The sequence below is a fragment of the Lampetra fluviatilis genome, chromosome 44 (assembly GCF_964198595.1).
Source record: "Lampetra fluviatilis chromosome 44, kcLamFluv1.1, whole genome shotgun sequence".
In the NCBI taxonomy this organism is placed as follows: domain Eukaryota; kingdom Metazoa; phylum Chordata; class Hyperoartia; order Petromyzontiformes; family Petromyzontidae; genus Lampetra; species Lampetra fluviatilis.
The window spans coordinates 324,176-344,527 of NC_136318.1; the positions used below are offsets into that span (position 1 = coordinate 324,176).

The 20,352-nt window shown below is 54.0% G+C and overlaps 1 protein-coding gene across 3 annotated transcripts in view; it reads left to right on the top strand.

The window, feature by feature from the left end:
* LOC144947213 (hepatocyte growth factor receptor-like) overlaps positions 1-20,352 on the top strand; it is a 52,200-nt gene that overhangs the window by 27,128 nt on the left and 4,720 nt on the right. For all 3 annotated transcript variants that reach the window (XM_078876405.1, XM_078876406.1, XM_078876407.1), the window contains exons 5-19: positions 1,632-1,808; positions 3,053-3,204; positions 4,564-4,711; positions 5,629-5,771; positions 7,009-7,191; positions 8,786-8,882; positions 9,580-9,831; positions 10,382-10,531; positions 12,625-12,784; positions 12,971-13,435; positions 13,969-14,049; positions 15,328-15,509; positions 16,499-16,608; positions 17,326-17,491; positions 18,573-18,709. In XM_078876405.1, coding sequence (XP_078732531.1) covers positions 1,632-1,808; positions 3,053-3,204; positions 4,564-4,711; positions 5,629-5,771; positions 7,009-7,191; positions 8,786-8,882; positions 9,580-9,831; positions 10,382-10,531; positions 12,625-12,784; positions 12,971-13,435; positions 13,969-14,049; positions 15,328-15,509; positions 16,499-16,608; positions 17,326-17,491; positions 18,573-18,709 — 2,603 coding nt within the window. The remainder of the gene's footprint in view (positions 1-1,631; positions 1,809-3,052; positions 3,205-4,563; positions 4,712-5,628; positions 5,772-7,008; positions 7,192-8,785; positions 8,883-9,579; positions 9,832-10,381; positions 10,532-12,624; positions 12,785-12,970; positions 13,436-13,968; positions 14,050-15,327; positions 15,510-16,498; positions 16,609-17,325; positions 17,492-18,572; positions 18,710-20,352) is intronic.

Consider the following 20,352-nt stretch of genomic DNA (forward strand, 5'->3'; position numbering starts at 1 on the left):
TCGGCTGAAGTATGAAAGTGGCGTATAAAGAAATAAATAATTGCGAAATAAAATGCCAAAATGCGTCTCTTGAGAGGCTCTCTTGATGGGCTATCATGTCTAGTTTCTAGCTAATATCAGATTATTTGTGCCAGGACATGTGTCTGCTGGACATGTGTCTGCTGGACATGCGCGCACACATGGCGTGGATGAAGAGCCTAGATTGCACCTGCCTCCTGACCATCAGCTGCCACGCCATTTCCGCTCTGTCATTGTGAGAACAAACGGAGCTTCTTTACCCGAGACCTCTTTAATACGAAACACATTGCGGAATGAAATGTCTCACTTTATGATGTGCCAGGGCAGCTGCGTGCACCCAGTCCACGATATTGCAGGAATTTAATAACATCCGCTTGCCTCCCTCCTGGAAAACATGTTAAATCTGTCAAACTAGGGCTCATTTGTAATGGAGAGGATCCTTGCCTATAAGCAGCCGGCTGTCCACCAGCATCGATCTGAGCCCAGCCTGACTGCTGACTAGACGATGCATATCAACACTGTGCTAGAGTTGTGCCTGTGTTGAACCAATGCTGGTGAACAAGAAAGAGTCGCTCCCGTAGGCCGTGTGGCCGATGCGATGTGTTAAGAACGTAGCTTTATAGTTCACTTGGAAGGACAGATGCAGGAAGAGGAGGCGCCTCATCATACAGTTGTTTGTTTTACACCCTGTATGGTGATGCACGCTCTACAAGTGGGCAGCACGAAGAAGGGGCAGCTGTCGTAAGTCACCTGGAGGGCCGTGAGTTCCTCCCCTGCCCTGATATTTTCTGGCCACATGCAAAACCGCCGCCACAGTCGTCCTTTGGCTGGGAAATCCCAGCGTTGGTGGAGATACTCCCCAAAGCGGTTGTCCTATGGGGAGTCTGACCCCTGTCATGGTCATGTGGATTCATCACCTTCCAAGAGTGATGAACACTGCCCATTGCTCGATCAAGCGTGCCTTGCTGAAATGGGGCGATGCTACAATATCTTGGTCAACCATGATCGATTCACTGCTGATAAAGGCCTCCTCAAGTCGACCCCACCTCCCATGATCCCAAGAAGCAAGGATGCGCCCGGCTCCTGCTGAAGCTAGCCCATCGCTCTGGCTGCTCGGTGGACACCCTCCGTACGCTTTCCATTCCCTGGTGGCCGCTCCGTTACTACGACATACCGCGCGATGTATGAACCGAAATCATTGCATCGTTTGTTTTCGCTAAATATCTTTTTATCGTGATTATCGTGGATTATACGGCATACTTTATTTCCCGAAAAATATATTCATCATTCACAAAAGCCCAATCATAAAAATTCTAAATAAATTGCCCATGAGCCATTATATGTGTGCTTTGAAAAATGTTGCCCGTAGTGATTGATGGAGCGGTGGTTGTATTTACACATTACTTTCATGACTCAGAATCAGCATCTTTATTTAGACTGCAGGAGGAATCCGATGAGCTATGAAGCTCTTTTTCACAGCATGGGCCTATCAGCAAGATTACCACACCCGAATCTTATCTTGCTGTTTTATTTATCAGAGAATGCGAGTCGAGATACGCAGCTGGCTGTCCCGTTCGTCACGTTAACCCCCCCCCCTCCACCACTCCCCGTAGGTGGTGAGGGTCCCAGCGGTGGGGCCGGGCTGCAGCCAGCTGCTCGAGTGCGGCCGCTGCGTGGCCGCTCCACGCTCGCTGGGCTGCGGGTGGTGCACCGGGCGGTGCGTGCCGGAGCGACACTGCCTCGCGGGGGCGCCCTGGAGTCCCCGCTTTTGCCCGCCCCTCCTCTCCGCGGTGCGTGCCGTGTCCCCGAGGCGGAGCGGCGGCGGCGCCGACCTCGGCACCGCCGCCTCTCCGGGAACTCGGCCGTGGCTATTTTCGGCGGGGAGCGTTATCTCGAACCGGTTCTCGCGACCCCCCCCCCCCCTCTTCACCAAACTCGCACTGACCGGCGTGGTGAAGTATGATAAACTAGCCCCGTGAGTGACGCGCTTATTCATATTCAAACCGACGTCGCCAACTCGAGCGATAATTATCGATAATCAACCGGTGCTGAAGTCTCGCCCGAAGTGGCACGCGAATACCGGCGATACCTCAGTTTTGATCTGGGCTGCGGAGACCTCAAATCTAAGCGAGCTCTTCTCACCCATTATGCCTTCGGCAGCGCTGCTCATTGCTGGCCTCCTCGGCGCACCGTGGCGCGTCCCGCTCGGCGCGTCCCGCTCGGCGCGTCCCGCGGGAGTCGTCCGGAGCGACGGCAGCGCCCCTCCCCCCATTGTTCCGTCGCCGTCTCCGGAGCGCGTTTCCGTCGGTGCGAATCGAGAGGCCGGGTTTCGGCCCCGAACTTGGCAGTCTCTGCTCGTCTTGTTCCGGGCGAGCGATCGCAGGCCGGCGAGGAAGCGCTCCGCTAGGACCCCCCCCCCCCACCGTCCCCCTACTGCCTTCGGACAATCCGTGCTCTCGGGACTAGCGGCACCGTCGATCTGGCTCCTGGAATGCAACCGGCCATATTAAAGGTTTCCCGTCACCTAATTGGTGTCGCGACCTTCGTCGCGTTGTCCCAAGTTGCCGCGCGCCGGAACGTCCGCGTGCGCACCCGACCGGGTGGCGCCATCTCAATCCGCCACCTGCCCCCCCACCACCCCATCTTTCTCTTGCCTCCGCCGCTCTCGCTCGCCGCTGGGGATCCTTGACCCCCCGGTCGCGATCTAACCCAAAAAAACCTCTGTTATGGTTCAGAGTCCGTTTGTAACTATGGTTCACTACCCTCATTATATTCACGGCACTGACTCTCCGTCTCGAACGCAGGATCTGAGCCACCCGGCCACCTCCCGTCCTGCGCCTCCCCCCAGGTCAACTCAACATGAAATGCCCACACGGTTCCGCGTACAAACGCCGTCAGCGGTGGGACGAAGGCGGCCGCGCCGCCCTCCCGCGTGCCGCGACGGCCTTCGTCTGTGCTTGCCAACGACACTCGCCCCCAACAGTCTCTGAAGGTTATCTCGGTGATTGGGGGACCTTTGTCTTTGTGCGCATAGTTCCACCCCGAGCGCGCGGTGCTGGAGGGCGGCACGGAGCTGACGCTGTGCGGGAGACACCTGCGGTCACCGGTGGAGCTCGCAGGGACGTTCACGGTCCGCGTCGGGGGCACGGGCTGCCTGGTGCTGCCCACGCACAGCAACGAGACCACGTGAGGCTCACGGAGGCAGCAACATCATCGTCACTGTCGTCGTCAGCGGCATCGTCATCATAAGCATCATTATCATGAACATCATCGTCATCAGCCCCAATATCATCATCAGCAGCATCACCATCGTCATCACCATCATCGTCACTAACACCACCACCACCTTTGGCATCATCACCTTCATGACCATCATTATCATCACATTCAGATAACAACCACCGTCATCAGCACTACCACCGTTGTCATCAGCATTATCATCATCACCACCATCATCATCATCACCACTATCACCACGACTATAATCATCACACCACTATCAATTGTCAGCCGAGCAGTGGTGGGTAAGTTCCACGGCGCTGCCCTTCGCCCAGCACTGTGGAGACAGCGAGGGTTGGTGGATTACGCAAACATCGGGAAATTCCTTTCCCGTGGGCATTGAGGAGGTGCCATACCCGAGCTCGCCAGGAGAATGTGGTGCAGCACAATGTGGACTCATCTCCTTTTGCTGCCCCCTCACACGCATAGGTCTTCTCCTGGGGCGCCACATGTGAATGCTCGTTAATTGGCTAATAACACCTCGCTATGCAGAGGACCGTAGAGCTTGGGGAACAATCTCGCGTGACTGCCACTGTTGTATTTCCAACTTTGTTGTCCATGGTTCCACCTCGTGCCTCTGAGTCGTTCTCTCTCTCTCTGTGAGAGCGAGCGAACACTGTGCGGTCATTGTCAACATCCTCGTCTTTCTTCATCCGCCACCATCGTCATAATGTTGTTGTGCGTTAGTGTGTGTCATTTTGTGCTTCTGTGTTATGGTATGTGTTTGTGTACTGTCTGTGTCATCCGTGCATATGTGTGGGGGGCGGTGGCACTGCCGCTACGAAACCGGTGACCCAAGTTTGATTCCCACTCACGACCAATAACGGTGGTGAATATTTGAATCCTCGGCCTCCCCTAGGTCGACTTAGCCTTAAAAGAGTACCCTGGTACAGCGTGTAAACGTCTGCACTGGGAAGACCAAGGTAGCTGGGCGTGGTGCTGGCCACCCACCGACTTGCCCCAATAGTCTGTTAAAGGCTACACAGGGGATCTTTGTCTTTGTGTCACTGTTTTCCGTGCGGTGTGACCGCCACGACCCGCACTTCACAGGGAGGCCGTCTTCCAGTCGTGGATTGACAAAAGGTGGCTGTGCACATTCACACGGGTACGGCGCCGCTCTCCGCACCGCCCCCTTTGTGTGCTGCGTCGTCCTTAATAGGCGCTCGCCGACTGTTCCGCCACAGGCGGGCGGACCACGAGGCTGAATGTGCGTCCGTGTGTCCGCGCGTCCCTTGCGACTGCGGGTCCCTTGCGATCGTGTTGCAGGTTGTGCTGTCGGCTGGAGGCGTTTGTCGGTCGTCCGGAGACGCCCCAGGTGATCCACGTGTTTGTGAACGAGTTGGCGCCGGGTACCAGCCAGGCCGCGCGGTTCACCGAGCAGGGCGTGGCCACCATCTCCGGTTTGCAGTTTGTGGTGAGCGAACCTCTCCACGGTGTAACACGGTCACACCGCCAGTTCTGTGGAGCTGGTGGCTGAGGCAAGGCTGAGAGCATTGTACGACCGTGCAGTGTTTTCTCCTCGGTCCACTCGACACTGACTGTTTAGTCTCGTCCATCACACTGTGTTCAACCACCACACTGCAGGCCACAACATACTCGCCCAGCCACTCACTCGCCCACCCGCTCACTCACCACGCTCATCTTTACAAACTCGAGTGTTGGATATGAAGCATTTCTGCGTATCAAACACATCATCATCATCGTCATTTTCAGTAGCAGCAGCATTGGCACCATCATTATCACTTCCACCACCTCCATAATAACACACGTGACCAACTTTGTGTGCGTGTGTATAATCGAACCCAGTGACCCAAGATCGATTCCCGCTCACAGCCAACCAACATCGGTGATGAATTTCTGATCCGGTTCTAGGCCTTCCCGATGTTTTTTTACACCTTAAATGAGTACCTAGTGCGGTGTATAAACATCAGCACTGGCGAGACGTAGGCGGCCGTGCGTGGCGCCAGCCACACCACCCCTTTGAATGTCACGTTGGCCTGCAGCACTTGCCCCGACATTCTGTTAAAGGCTATACGGGGGGGGGGTCTTTGTATTTGTGGATGCATGTGGTTCGTGAAATGAAAATCATCAGTGGAAAGTGAGATCTGAACAGGTCCTGGGGTTCCTTTAAGCCAAGTCTGCTTTACATGAGTACCGAGTGTGGTGCTTAAGCATGGAGAGACGAAGGTGGCCGGAAATGGTGCTCGCCACACCACCCCTTCGAGGACATGCCGGCCTTCATAGGTGCTCGCTTAACGGCACTTGCCCCAACGGTCCGTTGAAGGCTATACGGGCAGGGGTGAATCTTTGTCTTTGTTGCGTGTGGCACAGAACCCGGTGCTACTGGAGGTGAAACCCTTGCATGGGCCCATTTCGGGGGGCACCCGTGTCACCGTGCGGGGGCGACACCTCGACAGTGGCACGCGGAGGCAGCTGCTTCTGGGCAGCACGGGCAGCAGCTGCAAGCTGACGCGGTAACGCACGCCGGGCCTGTCGAGCGCAGGGCTGTCGCGAGCTGCGTCCTGGAGAATATAAGCAACAGGATGAGCGAGCCCCCTGGTAGTTCGCCATCATTGATTCGAGCGAGCCTGAGTGCTGATGTGGCACTGAATGTCGAAACTGGTTCAACAATAAAACAAATTTTTATATTGCCAGTTAAGGCCACTGAGCTATGTATCTCTTTTGCAGGAGCCACCTGGCCACAAATGATAGCTCAACGTAGTAACTTATCACGTGGACATTTATAGCAGCCAAATACTGTAAAAGCATGTTGATTCTAAATGTGGAGGGAAAAACTTGATGACCCAGATAAAAATCCACGCGACCACGGGGAGAGAGACATGCAAACTCCAAATATACAGCAGGCGTCAGCGTCGGGATCGAACCCACGGCCGCCTGCATACGAAGTGAGGTTGTTAACATCTTGCCATCGTGGCGCTCCAGAGTTCCGCTTGTATTGAATCAATGCTGCTGAGATGATGCACTCTCAGAAGGCCGTGTGGTTGATGGGATCTGTGAATATTTACTTTTATTTGACTGGGCGGAGGGGTGGATTTGGAAAGGAGATGAATTGTCCAATTATTTATTTGATCACTTATTTAGTTTAAATGTAGGACACGGTAGAACGTGTTGCCATGGAGAGGGATGCCTCGTCTGTCCTTCTGTTGGCAAAGGGTGATAACACCGACCTGAAGATGCCGCAGGCTCGTCGCACGTGTGGAGATTGGGGACAGAATAACGCGGTCAGTCAGCCGGGAGAGAAGGCGGGGATTCAGGAAGGTTTCCAAACTATACTATTTTATTTACCAGGTAAGAGCCCGCTGAGATATTAGCTCTTGTTCAAAGGTGACCTGGCCACACATTATGATAGCTCATCAAAGTTGCTTATATCATCAGATGTGGGAATTTATAGTTGCAGCCGAATAATCTAAGCTCGTGTTGTTTCTAAACGTGAACGGGGAAAATCCGAAGGAACACAGAAAGAAAATCCCTCGGCCACCAAGAGGAGAGAGAGAGAATACGCGCACTCCAGATACGCAATAGGCATCGTCAGGGTCCGGGATCGAACCCACGCAACCTGCATGTCAGGCGAAGGAGACGGTGTCTCCTCGCCGCCCCGTGCCGAGTAAACCGCACGGTCCGTGCCCGCGCTCGTGTTCCGACGCCACGCCGGTTGCAAGCCCGTCGTTCCGTGCCGCGTGCCGTGGGCAGGGTGAGCTCCGAGCTGCTGGAGTGCGTGACGCCGCCGGAGGCGGCCGTGGCGGGCGTCCCGGTGGGACACGAGGTGACGCTGAAGATCGACGGGGCGACGCGCACGATGCCTAACGGCGCCTCCTTCAAGTACGCGCCGGACCCCGTGGCGCTGGCCCTGGAGCCCTCCGTGAGCGCCGCCAGGTGCCTCGCCACGCACCGCGCCGCATAACATACACACCACACACACCACACACACCACACACTCCACGCATACCACACACACCACGCACTCGACACACCACGTACACCACACACTCCACACACACCACGAGCACACTGCACACCCCGCACACCACGCACACTACACACACCACACACACCCCACACACCACGAGCACACCACACACACCACACACCACGCACACCACGCACACCGCACACCACACGCACACCACACACCACACACACCCCGCACACCACACACACCACACACACCACACACACCACACTCACCACGCACACCACGCACACCACGCACACCACACACACCACACACACCACACACCGCACACACACCACACACACCGCGCACACCACACTGACCAAGCACACCACACACACCACGCACACCACACACACCACGCACACCACACACCATGCACATCACACACCACGCACACCACTCACACCACTCACACCACTCACACCACGCACACCACGCACACCACGCACACCACGAACACCACGCACACCACACACACCACGCACACCACACACACCATATACACCCTGCACACCTCACACACCACATTAACTCCACTGTGAAGTGGCTGTCCAGGAGGGCCACGAGTCGGGGGAGGGGGCTGATGGGGGCAGTGGCGCTCCCACTCATTGAGACTTAACAACTGATATTTTTTCGCGAAAGAAATCAGGGTGACCTTCATCATGAATTAATGTCATTATCAACTTAGGTCCTAAGAATGTGGGGGAGCCCTATTTAAAAAGCTCGACATTTTGGGACAGCCACCCCTTACCCCTCCATCTCCCCCCCCCCCCCGTGGGAAGTTTGTAACTCTGCGCCGCTGCTCCCCCACGTGCCCCCAATGCGTTGAACGTCACGGCAGCTACCTAACGGCGATGCCGCGCGGTGGCGGGCAGGGCGCGTGGGATGCACGGTCCTGCAAGTTTTTATTTATTAAAATATAAATTCCACTCTATAAACAACGTTAACAATAATGAACGTCCCGCGACCGATCGAGGACCCCCTCCCGGTGACGGCTATCCTTGCGCGGCACACGGTGACGCAGCACATGGCCTGTGAATAGACACTTCCAGAGAAGGTGGTTGTATGGTTGTATGCAATCGGCCATCGGTCCTTACGCTAACATTAGCACCACTCACTCTCCCCACAATACAGCCCGTATCTCAGCCCCAACTATGTGGCACCAGGGTGGCTAAACTAAAATATATATATTTTTTATGTTACCAGGTTATGTCCACTGAACTATATAGATTGTTTCTAGAAGCGATCTAGCGGCAAGGTATTGCTCAAAGAAGTGGCTTATCACGTGGAAATGTATTGCAGCCAAATTCTCTACCCACACGCAATCATTGGGAGAGAAAACATGCAAACTCCAAATATACAGCAGGCATCAGGGTCGGGATTGAACCCACGACTTCCTGCATGCCAGGAGAGGGAGTTAACATCTCCTAGCCACCGTGGCTGCATGGTGGGGGCTGTCGTCTCGCGTTCGTCTCGCGAGCTCTGTCTCCCTCTGCGTGAATGCGATGGCAGCGGTGGGAGAGTCCTCACTGTGCGGGGAGTGAACCTGGACTCGGTGGAGAGCCCCGAGTTGGTCGTGCACCTCGACACGGACGAGCTTCTGAGAGCGGTGAGAATCGGCGACAGCAACAGCATCATCGTTATCAGCTGTGATCTATCCGCTGTGCCCTGAGCAGGAGGTGGTTCATGAAATGTTTGAAGGGTGGTGGTAAGGACGATGGTTGGGGAGGTTTTTAATTTTAGGTCTGTATGTCCTGGCTATTAATAATTATACAAATAATTACATTTCATAATTATATAAAATAATTGTTATTTATCCAACAGAGTCATATGACTCTTGTTCTGGAGGGTTCTGCATTTGGTGTTTATTTTAAGATGTTTTCAGCCAATTAATGAAGGGTGTGTTTATTATACAAGTGGAAGGAAACTGGAGTACCCAGTGTGGGGGGGGTGGGGGGATTGGTGTGGGGGAGGTGTGACATCAGCGCGACGCACAAACCCGACTCATTCGCCTGCCCACCAGCCAGCAAAACTTTTTTCTGATCCATATATACGATTTATTATGTTCCTGGACCGTAAAAATGTTTGTTGACTTCACGGTTCGACTGCAAATGACCTCTCGGGTCTCCCCCCGGGTCCAACAATAAAGAGATCACTTGCAACTCGTCCCTTCTGCCGCAGACTCACCGCCGTCACGCCTCCCCCTGCCGTCACCCTCTCTGTTCACGTCCCCACGTATGGCGCCTTCCGTCCCGCCTCCCGCGTCACCCAGATCTTCGTTTCCCCCCCCCCCCCCATCCCCCCAGGCCTGCGAGGCGACGGCGCACGGCGACGTCATGACCTGCATCGCACCGCCGCTAACGCCGAACGGCAGCGCCGCGGGCAAGCCGCGCCGCCTGCCGGCCACGGCCACCGTGTCGCTGGCGATGGGCGACCCGCGGGCCTTCCCTTTCTCCTACGTGGCCGACCCGGCGCTCGCCGCCTTCCGCGACGACGATGACGCCGCCGGCCGGAGGCTGCTGCGGATGTGGAGCGGCGTCCGCACGCTGAGCCTGGAGGTGGGCAGCGACACGGCTACCACGTGGTGGGAAGGCGAGCCACCGCCACGTTGTTATATCATCGTCATCACCATCACGATCCATGCGGCAACAATTTCTTCTGTCGTCGTCAAGCCATTCTCTGTTAGGTCTTCCACTCTTTCCGGTTGCTTCCATCGCGTTGTTACATAGCCCGAAATAAATCATGAGCGTCGTTGCGGAGAATGCAAGTTACGTGGAAGAAGCCGTATAGAGGAAGGGGGCGCGTTGTCTGCATATTTATTGCGTTACTTATATTCCCCACAACCCTTAACGCTAGAGAACGGAAGCGGATATCGCGGAACTAAATCTTGGGATCCAATGCGGCGGTGCGAGCTCTGGGGCGGTCCCACAAAATGTCAAGCTGTTTATTAAAGGCCTTACATTCCTTACATTCGTTAGAAAAAGAAAACATTAAACATATTTTCTGTGATAAATAGAAATAGGGGTAGGCAGCCTCCTCCCCCCTTCCCGGTGGATCTGTTGAGTTTTAGACGGCAGCCATTGTCGCGTTGTTCTCCTTCTCATGCAGGGCCAGAACCTGAACCTGTCGGCCACGAGCGAGGAGGTGGCGGTGAGCCTGGGCGGCCATGCCTGCACCGACGTGCGCCTATCGGCCAACTTCATCAACTGCACGGTCCCGCCGGGGCTCCGCTCGGGCCCCCAGGGCCTCGCCGTACAGGTGCCCGCTCGCGGTCCGGGGTTGAGAACGGTGACGCAGAGAGGCGAGCGGCGTCAGGTTGGAAGCGTTATTGACAAGCTGGACTCGTTAATGAGAGCGATGTACAAATGTACGTGTACGTTGGTACGTACGTAGCCAACCGTGCTAATCAGAGATGCGGGGGAAGGACAACATGCTACATACAAAAAGCAGTTCTAAAGAAATAAGTTTTCAATACAGATGATTTAAAAGTGCATGGCTCCAGTGGCTTCCTGATATCGGAAGGTCGAGCTTTCTGGACGGCTTCAGAAGCTCGTCTGAAAGAGCGCGATGCGGCGATCCTCTTTGTTCGATGGTTAGCTAAAAGCCGCTGCGAGGATGACCCGAGTTTGCGTGATGGTCCATGAGATCAATGTGCCATGATATACGAATTACAAACACAGTCACCGACTAAAGAGAAAAAGCGTGGAGAGATGCACGCTCGGAACGACGAGAGACGAGAAGGGGGACGTACGTTAGAGACGTGCTGTGGCGATGAACGAGACGGGGAGCCAGGGGGCCCTGACTGGGGCACGTCGCTCGAAGGGATGGCGGCGGTCGGTGTCCGAGACTGGCAGCTGAAGTAGCACCAGTGGGGACGATCACCGGGGAGACGGGAGTGACAAAGTGAGCCCGAGTATGGGGGGCGATATGGATCGTGGCTTTGGGAGACCGTGAACGATGGCGATCGCGTGGAGAGGCCGTCGTTGATATTTATTCACCACGAGTGAACGTCTTGCTGATAGATTCGCACCTGTCATGGCAATGTGGAACTTGCACCACTGGCTCACGGCCACTAAAAGAGCATTCCGTTACATTCACTTTAGCAGAGAGACACTTTCACTGAGCATTAATATAAATAATAATACATCACAGTTGTGGGGACGTACCATACCTAGGTGCCGCGTTTTTCTGACTGCACTTTGCAGTGCCTGGAGACCTGCCATCAAAGCAACAAACAAATTAAAATCCTTATTCTTACGCCTCACACTGTCCCCGGCATCTTTTCATTATTAAACTATTTAGGTTTTCGCGATCGATATTATCCATTATAGAGGTTTTTGGGTTTTAACTCCATGCCTATACAGGTCACCATACGTGGATGGTGATTAACTTTGAGCAGACAACAGGTATTGCGATTTCTTGCACCCAAAAATGGCAGAATATACAGGCATGCATAATGTGCATGCCTAATGTATGTTGATTACCCACTAAATAACCCAACCGGTAAATGGATATCCATTGTAATTTATATGCAACATTAACCTCCCCCCCCCCCCGGCCTTCGCACCCGATTGGCTCACAAGTGATGACATCACATTTATCCCTCTAACACCGAAGCTGGAGGATTTCTCCCCAACTCTGGCTGTCGTCTGATGATGCTGCTGGTAATTACCGGCGAAACGCCGTACTCGAATTGTAAACGTTGTGGGTTTACTCTCCAACACACTTGTGTGCTGTACTCGTAAAGAACTGGTATGTTTTGTTTACGTGACAAACCTTAGTAATTGGCTGTCAGGTGGTGGTAGATTTAACGACATATTCATATTTATCTATCCCAAAAAACCTCTTATGGATAAAATATTAAACGTTGAATATCCCTCGTGAGGGAACGCGGAAAGTGGTGGCTACGTTGCACGTGGCCTGCAGCCCAGCACTGTTGTGACACTCCCTTCCCGTGTGCTTTGAGGCGCTATACCCTGGCGGTATAGCAAAAATGTGGACTTCGCCCGTTCCGTTTATATGGGAAAGAGTGTTGCTTCCTCGCATGCGTGCATTTTCTCCTGGTGCTCTGGTCTCTTCCCACGCGTAAACACTCCTTTCTTGGCTGCAAACATTTATATACATAGAGGACCGCAGATCTTGGGCAATTGTTGTTCGCGGCTCATCGCCTGGCCGCCTTCCCGCGATTGTCTGTGGCTCCTTGTGGCACCTCCGCCGCAGAGTCGTCCTCCCGCTCTCTCTTCCAGAGTCGGTGACTATCGCGTGGTGCGGCGGCGGCGCGTTTTAGGTTGAAATAAAAATTCTGCTTCGAGGGTGTCCAGCAGTCCCGTTGGCCTCGTGTGCGAGTGCAGGTGCGTGTGGGGAACTTGCGTCTGGAGCCGGGGTGGCTGCTGCTGGCAGAGCCGGTCCCCAACACCGTGCTCTGGCTGACCGGCTCTCTGGCGGTCACCGTGCTGCTGCTGGGATGCCTCGTGCTGCTGTGGCTGCTGCTAAAGAAGAGGGGCGTCGTTGGTAGGCCTCATCGTCGTGATCAGCATCAACAACGTCGTCGATTGCCGCCGCCACCGTCGTCATCTCCACCGTCCATCGCGATCATCGCGGCATATTCGTTTGCGTTCGTCGCGATCGTCGTTGCAATCGCCGAGGTGCGAGGTCGCCGCCGCAGGGCAAACTAACGGAGCTCGCGGTCGGCGACAGGCGGTGGAAAGCCGAGGCCGCGCTTTGGCGCGGCGGCGGCAGAGCCCGGCACACGGCTCGGTGCGCTCCTGGAGCCCGGGCGGCCGCGTCCCTCCGTGCGACCCCCGGCCCCGCGGGTCGACGCGGCGCCGGGAGCCGCCCAGCGCCGCTCGTTCGCGCACGACAACGTCTACGCGGCGCTGCGCGGCGGGGGAGACGCGGGCCCCGCCGGGCTGCCGTGCTTCCCGGGCTCCGCGACGTCGCCGCTCTACGCGCCGGACAGGACCGTCGACTCGGACGGCGACGACGGCCAGGGCTCCGTCCCGTGCCGCCCGCTGCCCCCGCAGCCGAGGGCGCTCGCCGCGGAGGGGTCCGGCACGGAGCCGCGCGAGCAGCACGCGTGCCTGGACGGCGACCTCCTCCTAGAGGTCAAGCACCTGCTCATCCTGGAGGGACACCTGCAGGTGGACAAGATGATCGGGAAAGGTAGCGCAGCACGCCTCACGCCCACAGTGTCATGCGGTGAGGGCTCCTGCTCTGCCCGCAGCGTTACTGGGCGATACCCACAGCGTCGGTGGTAGAGATGAATTTTTCGCTCTATTTCCGGACCCGCTACTCAGCTGCCTTGTAGTAGGCATTACTCTAATAAGACTGTATTCTTGTGCTTTATATTTCTCTTATCCGATCAACAGGTTTATAAAAACTATATGCGGTATCATGCGGACGTGATAAAGTGTGCTGACGCGCTGTGGGTTTTCTCCAGGTGCTTTTGTCTCCTCCCACTCGTAAAACCAATAACACCATTATATATTGAGGACCGCAAAGCTTGGGCAATTGTTGGTGACGGCTCTCTTCCTGGCCGCCGCTTTCCCGGCTCGTTTGTGGTTCCACCTTGCACCTTTGAACCGTTCTCGGCCTACGAGGGTGAGCGGACGCAGTGCGATGGTGGCTCGTGACAAGTTGCCGTCGTCATTGTTGTTTAACACGGAGGCCGTGCTCCCGTGCCCCTTGTGCTCCAGGTCACTTTGGCTGTGTGTACCGCGGGGTGCTCACCAAAAACGCGGGCCACACGGTGCGCTGCGCCGTCAAGTGCCTGAGCAGTGAGTGAGCGTTCACACTCGCTGCGCCCGCCTCCACGTAGGCGAGCATCCAAATGTAGTCGGCTTGCACCCATGACCACATCTGTGCTCTCGTCACGTCTCGTAAGCTAAGCAGGCTTGAGCCTGCCCGGATAGCGCTCAGTTGGGTGACCCCCGTGCATTCCAGGTTTGTCATAGGCAGCTGTGAGGTCAGCGGTTGTGATTGTGGTGAGGATGATTGATGATTAAAGATGACGAGCATTGATGGTGATGATGATTGCATTGATAGTCATGATGATTATTTCACCGATGCTAATGATGATGACGGTGTCGATGAATGTTATTGAGATGGTTTTGGTGGTGGTGGTAATGGTGATGCTGTGGGGATATTGAGTTGATTAGACTGATGATGGTGGATTGATGATGGGTGTGCCATTGATCACGATTATGAATGTGATCATATTGATGGTCTTCATTAATTGATTCTGATGATTGATGACGATGTTAATGTCAGAATCAAAATCTTTATTTATTCTAGAGAAATCTGCTGGGCTAGGCAGCTCTTTTTCACAAATTTCCAACAGGGACAGGTCAGAAAGTTACAACAACAAACAATACAAACACACAATAGCAGTGCAACGTATAGGAAAGGAAAGAAAATTAAGAAATAGATAAAATAAATAAAGTATATAAGTTGAAATTGCATAAGCATACCAATTCCCAAGTTTGGACAACGCAGGGAATCAACAGCAAGACAACAGCAAGACAACACACAGTCCCTCAATACAATTGCACATTGAAATTGAACTATCGATTGATGAGTAAGGAGGAAAGTTACAAATTACATTAGCAATTGTCCAGCACTAATCAGAATATTGTTTTAAGGATGCCCATCATGGTAAGGAGTATAGCAATAAAAACATTACAACGATCGTGTTACTGGTGACTCCGTTTGTGATATCTGTTGTGGAATCTGCATATCCGGGATTTGCGTGTTCTCCCATCCACGTACCCGTCACTGACAATGCCACTTTGAGAGTCTTGTGACTCGTGACGGTAGCGGTCACGGTGCGCACCAACGATAGCACTCGCGTGGTTCCCACTGGTGGCGGCGTTGACGACGGCGTTGGCGATGGCGACGCTGATAACGATCGCACTTAATGTTGTGACTTGCAGTGTGGTGGTTGTTGACGATGTTGTTGACGATATTGACGATGTTGTTGACGATGTTGACGTTGCCGACGATGATATTGACGTTGCCGACGATGATATTGATGACGATTTTTATTGGGCCAACAGGAATCACGGACGTTGAGGAGGTGGAGCAGTTCCTGAGGGAGGGTCTGCTCATGAAGAACTTCCAGCACGAGAACGTCTTGTCTCTGCTCGGCATCTGCATGCCGCTACACGGAACTCCGCTCGTGGTGCTGCCCTACATGAAGCACGGAGACCTGGGGCACTTCCTGCGGCAGGAGACGCACGTGGGTGCCTCAGCGTCGGTCTCCTCTAGGCTGTGTCCTCACGAGCTTTTAAAGTTCGGTAAAAAATGTTTAACCGGGTGAGAACTCAAGAGACCAGGATAGAGCCTTAAGTTGCAAGATTGAACTGACCTGGGTCACCAAATTGACTAAAGCGAAAACATAAAAACCAAATAAAACAGTGAAACAAATAGAAACCAAATTTCGATTTAAAGCTTTCGTGACCGCAGGGATTCATATTCTTGGTTCTTTCGGTAAAGTCACGTAGAAGAATTTTATTATTTCCCTTCTATGTGACTTTACCGAAAGAACCAAGAATATAAATGGAAACCAGTTTAAAACCAACCAAATAGCAATCGGAGCGAAGATATCAAAATAGAAATCCCTTTTGAGCCAGTGGGGGAAAAAAATGTGGAATTTCCACCACGAGCTTTGGGTTGTAACCAGGAGAGGCCTGTCGACCCACGTTCGTTTTCAGTGAGAATTCACTTTTATTTATGAAACCCAATTTGTTATCGTGGTCCAGCGGCAGCACGTTCACCACTCGTTTCAGAGGTTCGTGATTCGAATCTGGCAGGCCATCCTAGATACTACTCCGGTGGGACAAGCTGTAGAATACCACACGCCGTCTGCTGGACGTTAAAGAACCCGTGATTGACGCTGTCATTTGAAATGCGTAGTCCGCCGTTGTGTGCCGACGTCACGGTCCAAAGTAGAAAAATCACTTGCGAGTGACTCGCTTGGGAAACAGGCAGCACGTCGCCCCCCCACCACCCCACTGGCAGACTAATGCTTGCTCGCAGGCCAGGCTCCGAGTCACCTTCTGCCGCACGGGGACAGCTGCCACCGGGGGTGCCCTTCGAATGTTTGTATGAGATGTGACGTAAGTCGCTTTCAGATGCCGAGGCAATTATTTCAGCAAGCGCCGTGTAATTGCACTTATTATAATTAATATTATTATTTGTGGGTTGTGTTTGCCTTCCTACGAACAGAATCCCACGGTTAAGGACCTGATCGGGTTTGGGCTGCAAGTGGCTCGGGGCATGGAGTACCTGGCCAGTAGGAAGTTCGTGCACAGAGACCTGGCTGCCAGGAACTGCATGTGGGTTTGCGCACACAGCGATACTGCCACTTGTGGTTTTTTCAAAAATATTTCCTTCACAGTTCCACGATTCTGTCCCCGTGACGATGGCGGAGCGGCGACGCGCGTCCCGAGTTCGGACGGCGCGCAACTCGGAGGGGAACTCTGAGGCGGTGCGATTTGCACGCCGGTGCCTCTGGCCTTGTCTTTCTCGGCGGTAGAGTTGGCACGTTTGGGAGGAGCCGTCACATGTTTTATTTTCCCTTTAAGAACAAAATCTGTGCATTCTACTTGTAAGACCCTTCATGGTTGTTGGATTTTGGACCTTTTTGTGATATGTATATGGATATGGCACCCAGTCAAACACGAACGAATGCGCAAACGCTGGTGATGTGATCCGGCGGTAGCGTGTTCAGCGCTTGTTGCAGGGATTTGTGGTTAAAATCACCCACCCACCTGGTTAAGCAAATAGGTGGGTGGGTAGGTGAGTAGGTGGGTGGGTGGATAGTGAGTGGGTGAGCGAGGATGATGTGACCTGCAGTGTGGTGGTTGAGGCTAAACAGTCAGTGTCTGGTGGACCAAGTCCTCTACACGGATGGAGGAAACATTGCACGGTCGTACAATGCTCTCAGCCTTGCCTCAGCCACCAGCGCTAAAGAACTGGCCGTGTGGCCGTGTTACACTGCACAGTGACTTGGTTGACGTGTGCGTCGGCTGTCGCGCCCACCCGGCCCGCAGGCTGGACGAGAGCTACACGGTGAAGGTAGCCGATTTCGGGCTGGCGAGGGACATCTACAACAAGGAGTACTACAGCATCCGCAACCACCAGCGGGCCAAGCTGCCCATCAAGTGGATCGCGCTGGAGAGCCTGCAGACGCAGAGGTTCACCACCAAGTCGGATGTGGTGAGTGACTTTCGGATGGGAAAATTAATTCACAACGCTTTGGTTGGGCTTCGGCCTCGTAATGAACTGGCCGAATTTGTGCCGTGAAACCCTCCTCCACCCGACACAAGTTAACCGTTGCAATTTTATCGCCATTATAAAGCGCCAATTGTCAATGTTGCATCTCGCCAGCTGCCAGAAATGTGCAATTTTCCGGCCCTCTGTAATTATTTATTTTTATCGTCGTCAACGGTCTCGTAAGTTAAACATTTTTTAATTAAATATGACGCTTCGATTGCAACTGCATCAAGCATCTTCACAACACGAGTTTGGCGAGTTCGTTACAGTGCCTAACCCAAAAATCATGTTAAGATTGGCAACGAAACCCAGTGTTAATGGAAAAAAAATGCATTACATGTTTATCAATTTCACTTGAAGATTGTCAATGCTCGCCATTGTGTTTTCGGTTTAGTTGCCATGAGTTCCGGACGATGTCTGATCATTGCTCCACATGCCCAGGGCTTACCTAGCGCGTGGGGCGAAACGTCAGACGCGAAACAATTAAACTATGTTAAACGTTGAAAAAGGTTGCTGCTATAATGAGTGATGCAATAATGATGTAATACTTGCAGTTTAATTAATGGTCTCTGCAAAACTATTTGTTAAACTGAGCAAGAAGGTTAGAAAATGTCACATGGGATTCAGATAACGTTTAAAGCATGACAACTTTACATGCACAAATATGCATCATTTACACACACATGTGTATGAATATACTGTACACACGTGCATATAGTACACATACACCCGCGTCTCAAAACACAAACACATCTCGACACACACTCGAGTGTGTGGGTGGGTGGGTTGTTGTGACCTGCGGTGTGCGTACATATACACGTGATCCCGAGGTCAACTCAGCCTCAAATGAGTACCTGGTGCGGTGTGTCCCTGTCGCCACTGGGGAGACAAAGGCGGTCGGGCGTGGTGCTGGCCGGCCACCCCCTCGTGCGCCGTGCCGCCTTCAGAGGTGCTCGCCAATGGCGCTCGCCCCAACAGTCTGCCAAGGCTGCACGAGAGATCGTTGTCTTTGTTGTCCTCGCAGTGGTCGTTTGGCGTTCTGCTGTGGGAGCTGCAGACCCGGGGGGCGCCGCCCTACCCCGACGTGGACCCGTTCGACATGGCGCGCTTCCTGCGCCAGGGCCGCCGGCTGCCCCAGCCCGAGTACTGCCCCGACGAGCTGTACGCACAGCGCACACGCGCACACATACACACGCACGACTCAACACAGACGTACACGAACACACACACACGCGCCTCTACAAACACATACGCACTCGCACACGTGCCTCAACGCACACACGCACACGCACGACTCAACACAGACGTACACGCACACATACACACTCGCCTGTACAAACACATACACCCACACACGTGCCTCAACACAGACGTACACGCGTCTCAACACACACATATACGCACACACGCGAGTCTGAACACACACACACATCTCAATACACACACACGTCTCAACACAGACGTACACGCGGGGAGAGACAAAGGTGGGTGGGTGTGGTACTATCCCCACCGCGCTAGCCCACGTACGCCCCCGCTATCAATCCGTATGGCTGTCTGTGTGAGGGATGCCGGGCTCATAGGCCTTGACCTGGTCAAGGCCTATGATACCTTCAGTAGGCCTGGGCTCTGGGTTATTCTTTGTGCTTTCGGAGTCCCTGATCCTCTGCTCACGATCATTAAGGACCTTCATGATGGGATGGTTCCCTATTGGTCAACCACGTTATGTATGCCGATGATCTGGTAATTGCCGCTCATTCAGAGGAGAAGTTGGAGCCGTTGCTGCTGAACCTGGAGTTTTCCACTAAGAGGTGGGGCCTTACCATTAGCCCCGCCAAAACTAAGCACCTGCCTGGGTATTTTGTACCATCGGACACTCCACCCCCACAACTCCCAATTGGTGATGGGGCAGTTGTGGAGAGAGTGGGGAGTTTGCAATACCTGGGCAGTGTGCTCATGACCGGTTCTGGTTTGACAGCAGAGGTCTCACTCCGAATCAGTCGAGCGGCGTTATATTTTCATTATTTGCGTAACGCTGCGTGGAAGCTACCTGGTCTGTCACTCAGCACGAAGTTTCAGGTCTTCTCGGCCAGTCATTCCCTCCCTTCTCTACGCTTGCGAAACGTGGACCCCCCTAATGGAACATCTTCGCCGGTTAAAAACATTTAGGCTGGCCTGGCTACGATCCATCCTGGGTTTAACCAGGCTGGATTGTGTGAGGAGCTCACAAATCCTTGAAAGATCTGTACAAAGTCCCATCGGTGAGCTCCTCCGGCAGGCAAGGCTGTATTGGCTGGGCCATGTAGCCCGCATGCCCAGTCACTGCATGCCTAAACTGCTTTTGTTCGGCCGGATCGAGGGGGCTAAATGGGCGCGACACGGGCTAGAGAAGAGATGGAGTGATGTGGTACAGGAGGATGTGGAGCTGAGTGGACTTGCCGATGACTGGTGCCACCAGTGTCAGGATCGGCCTCTGTGGAGGAGGCTCGTGAAGGACGCTACTGGCCAGTTGGAGGCAGTCGCCCTCCAACAACAACGGAGGGCGGAGGAGGGACGCTCACAACAACGAGCGGAGCGCCGAGTGGCTAAAGCACAGCAAGTTGGCACAGTAGGGGGCACAGGTGGTGCATCAGCCAGTCATCCCAGTCAGTCGACCCGTGGCACCTGGGTCTGTCCCGTGACCTCCTGCCAGCGGGCGTTCGACACTTCACGTGGCCTCAACGTGCACATAGCCTGGCACAAGCGTCGTGGTGACGTCACCGCCACTTAGTGGCGAATGGCGGTTGTTGTGTGCGCTTAAGTGGGGA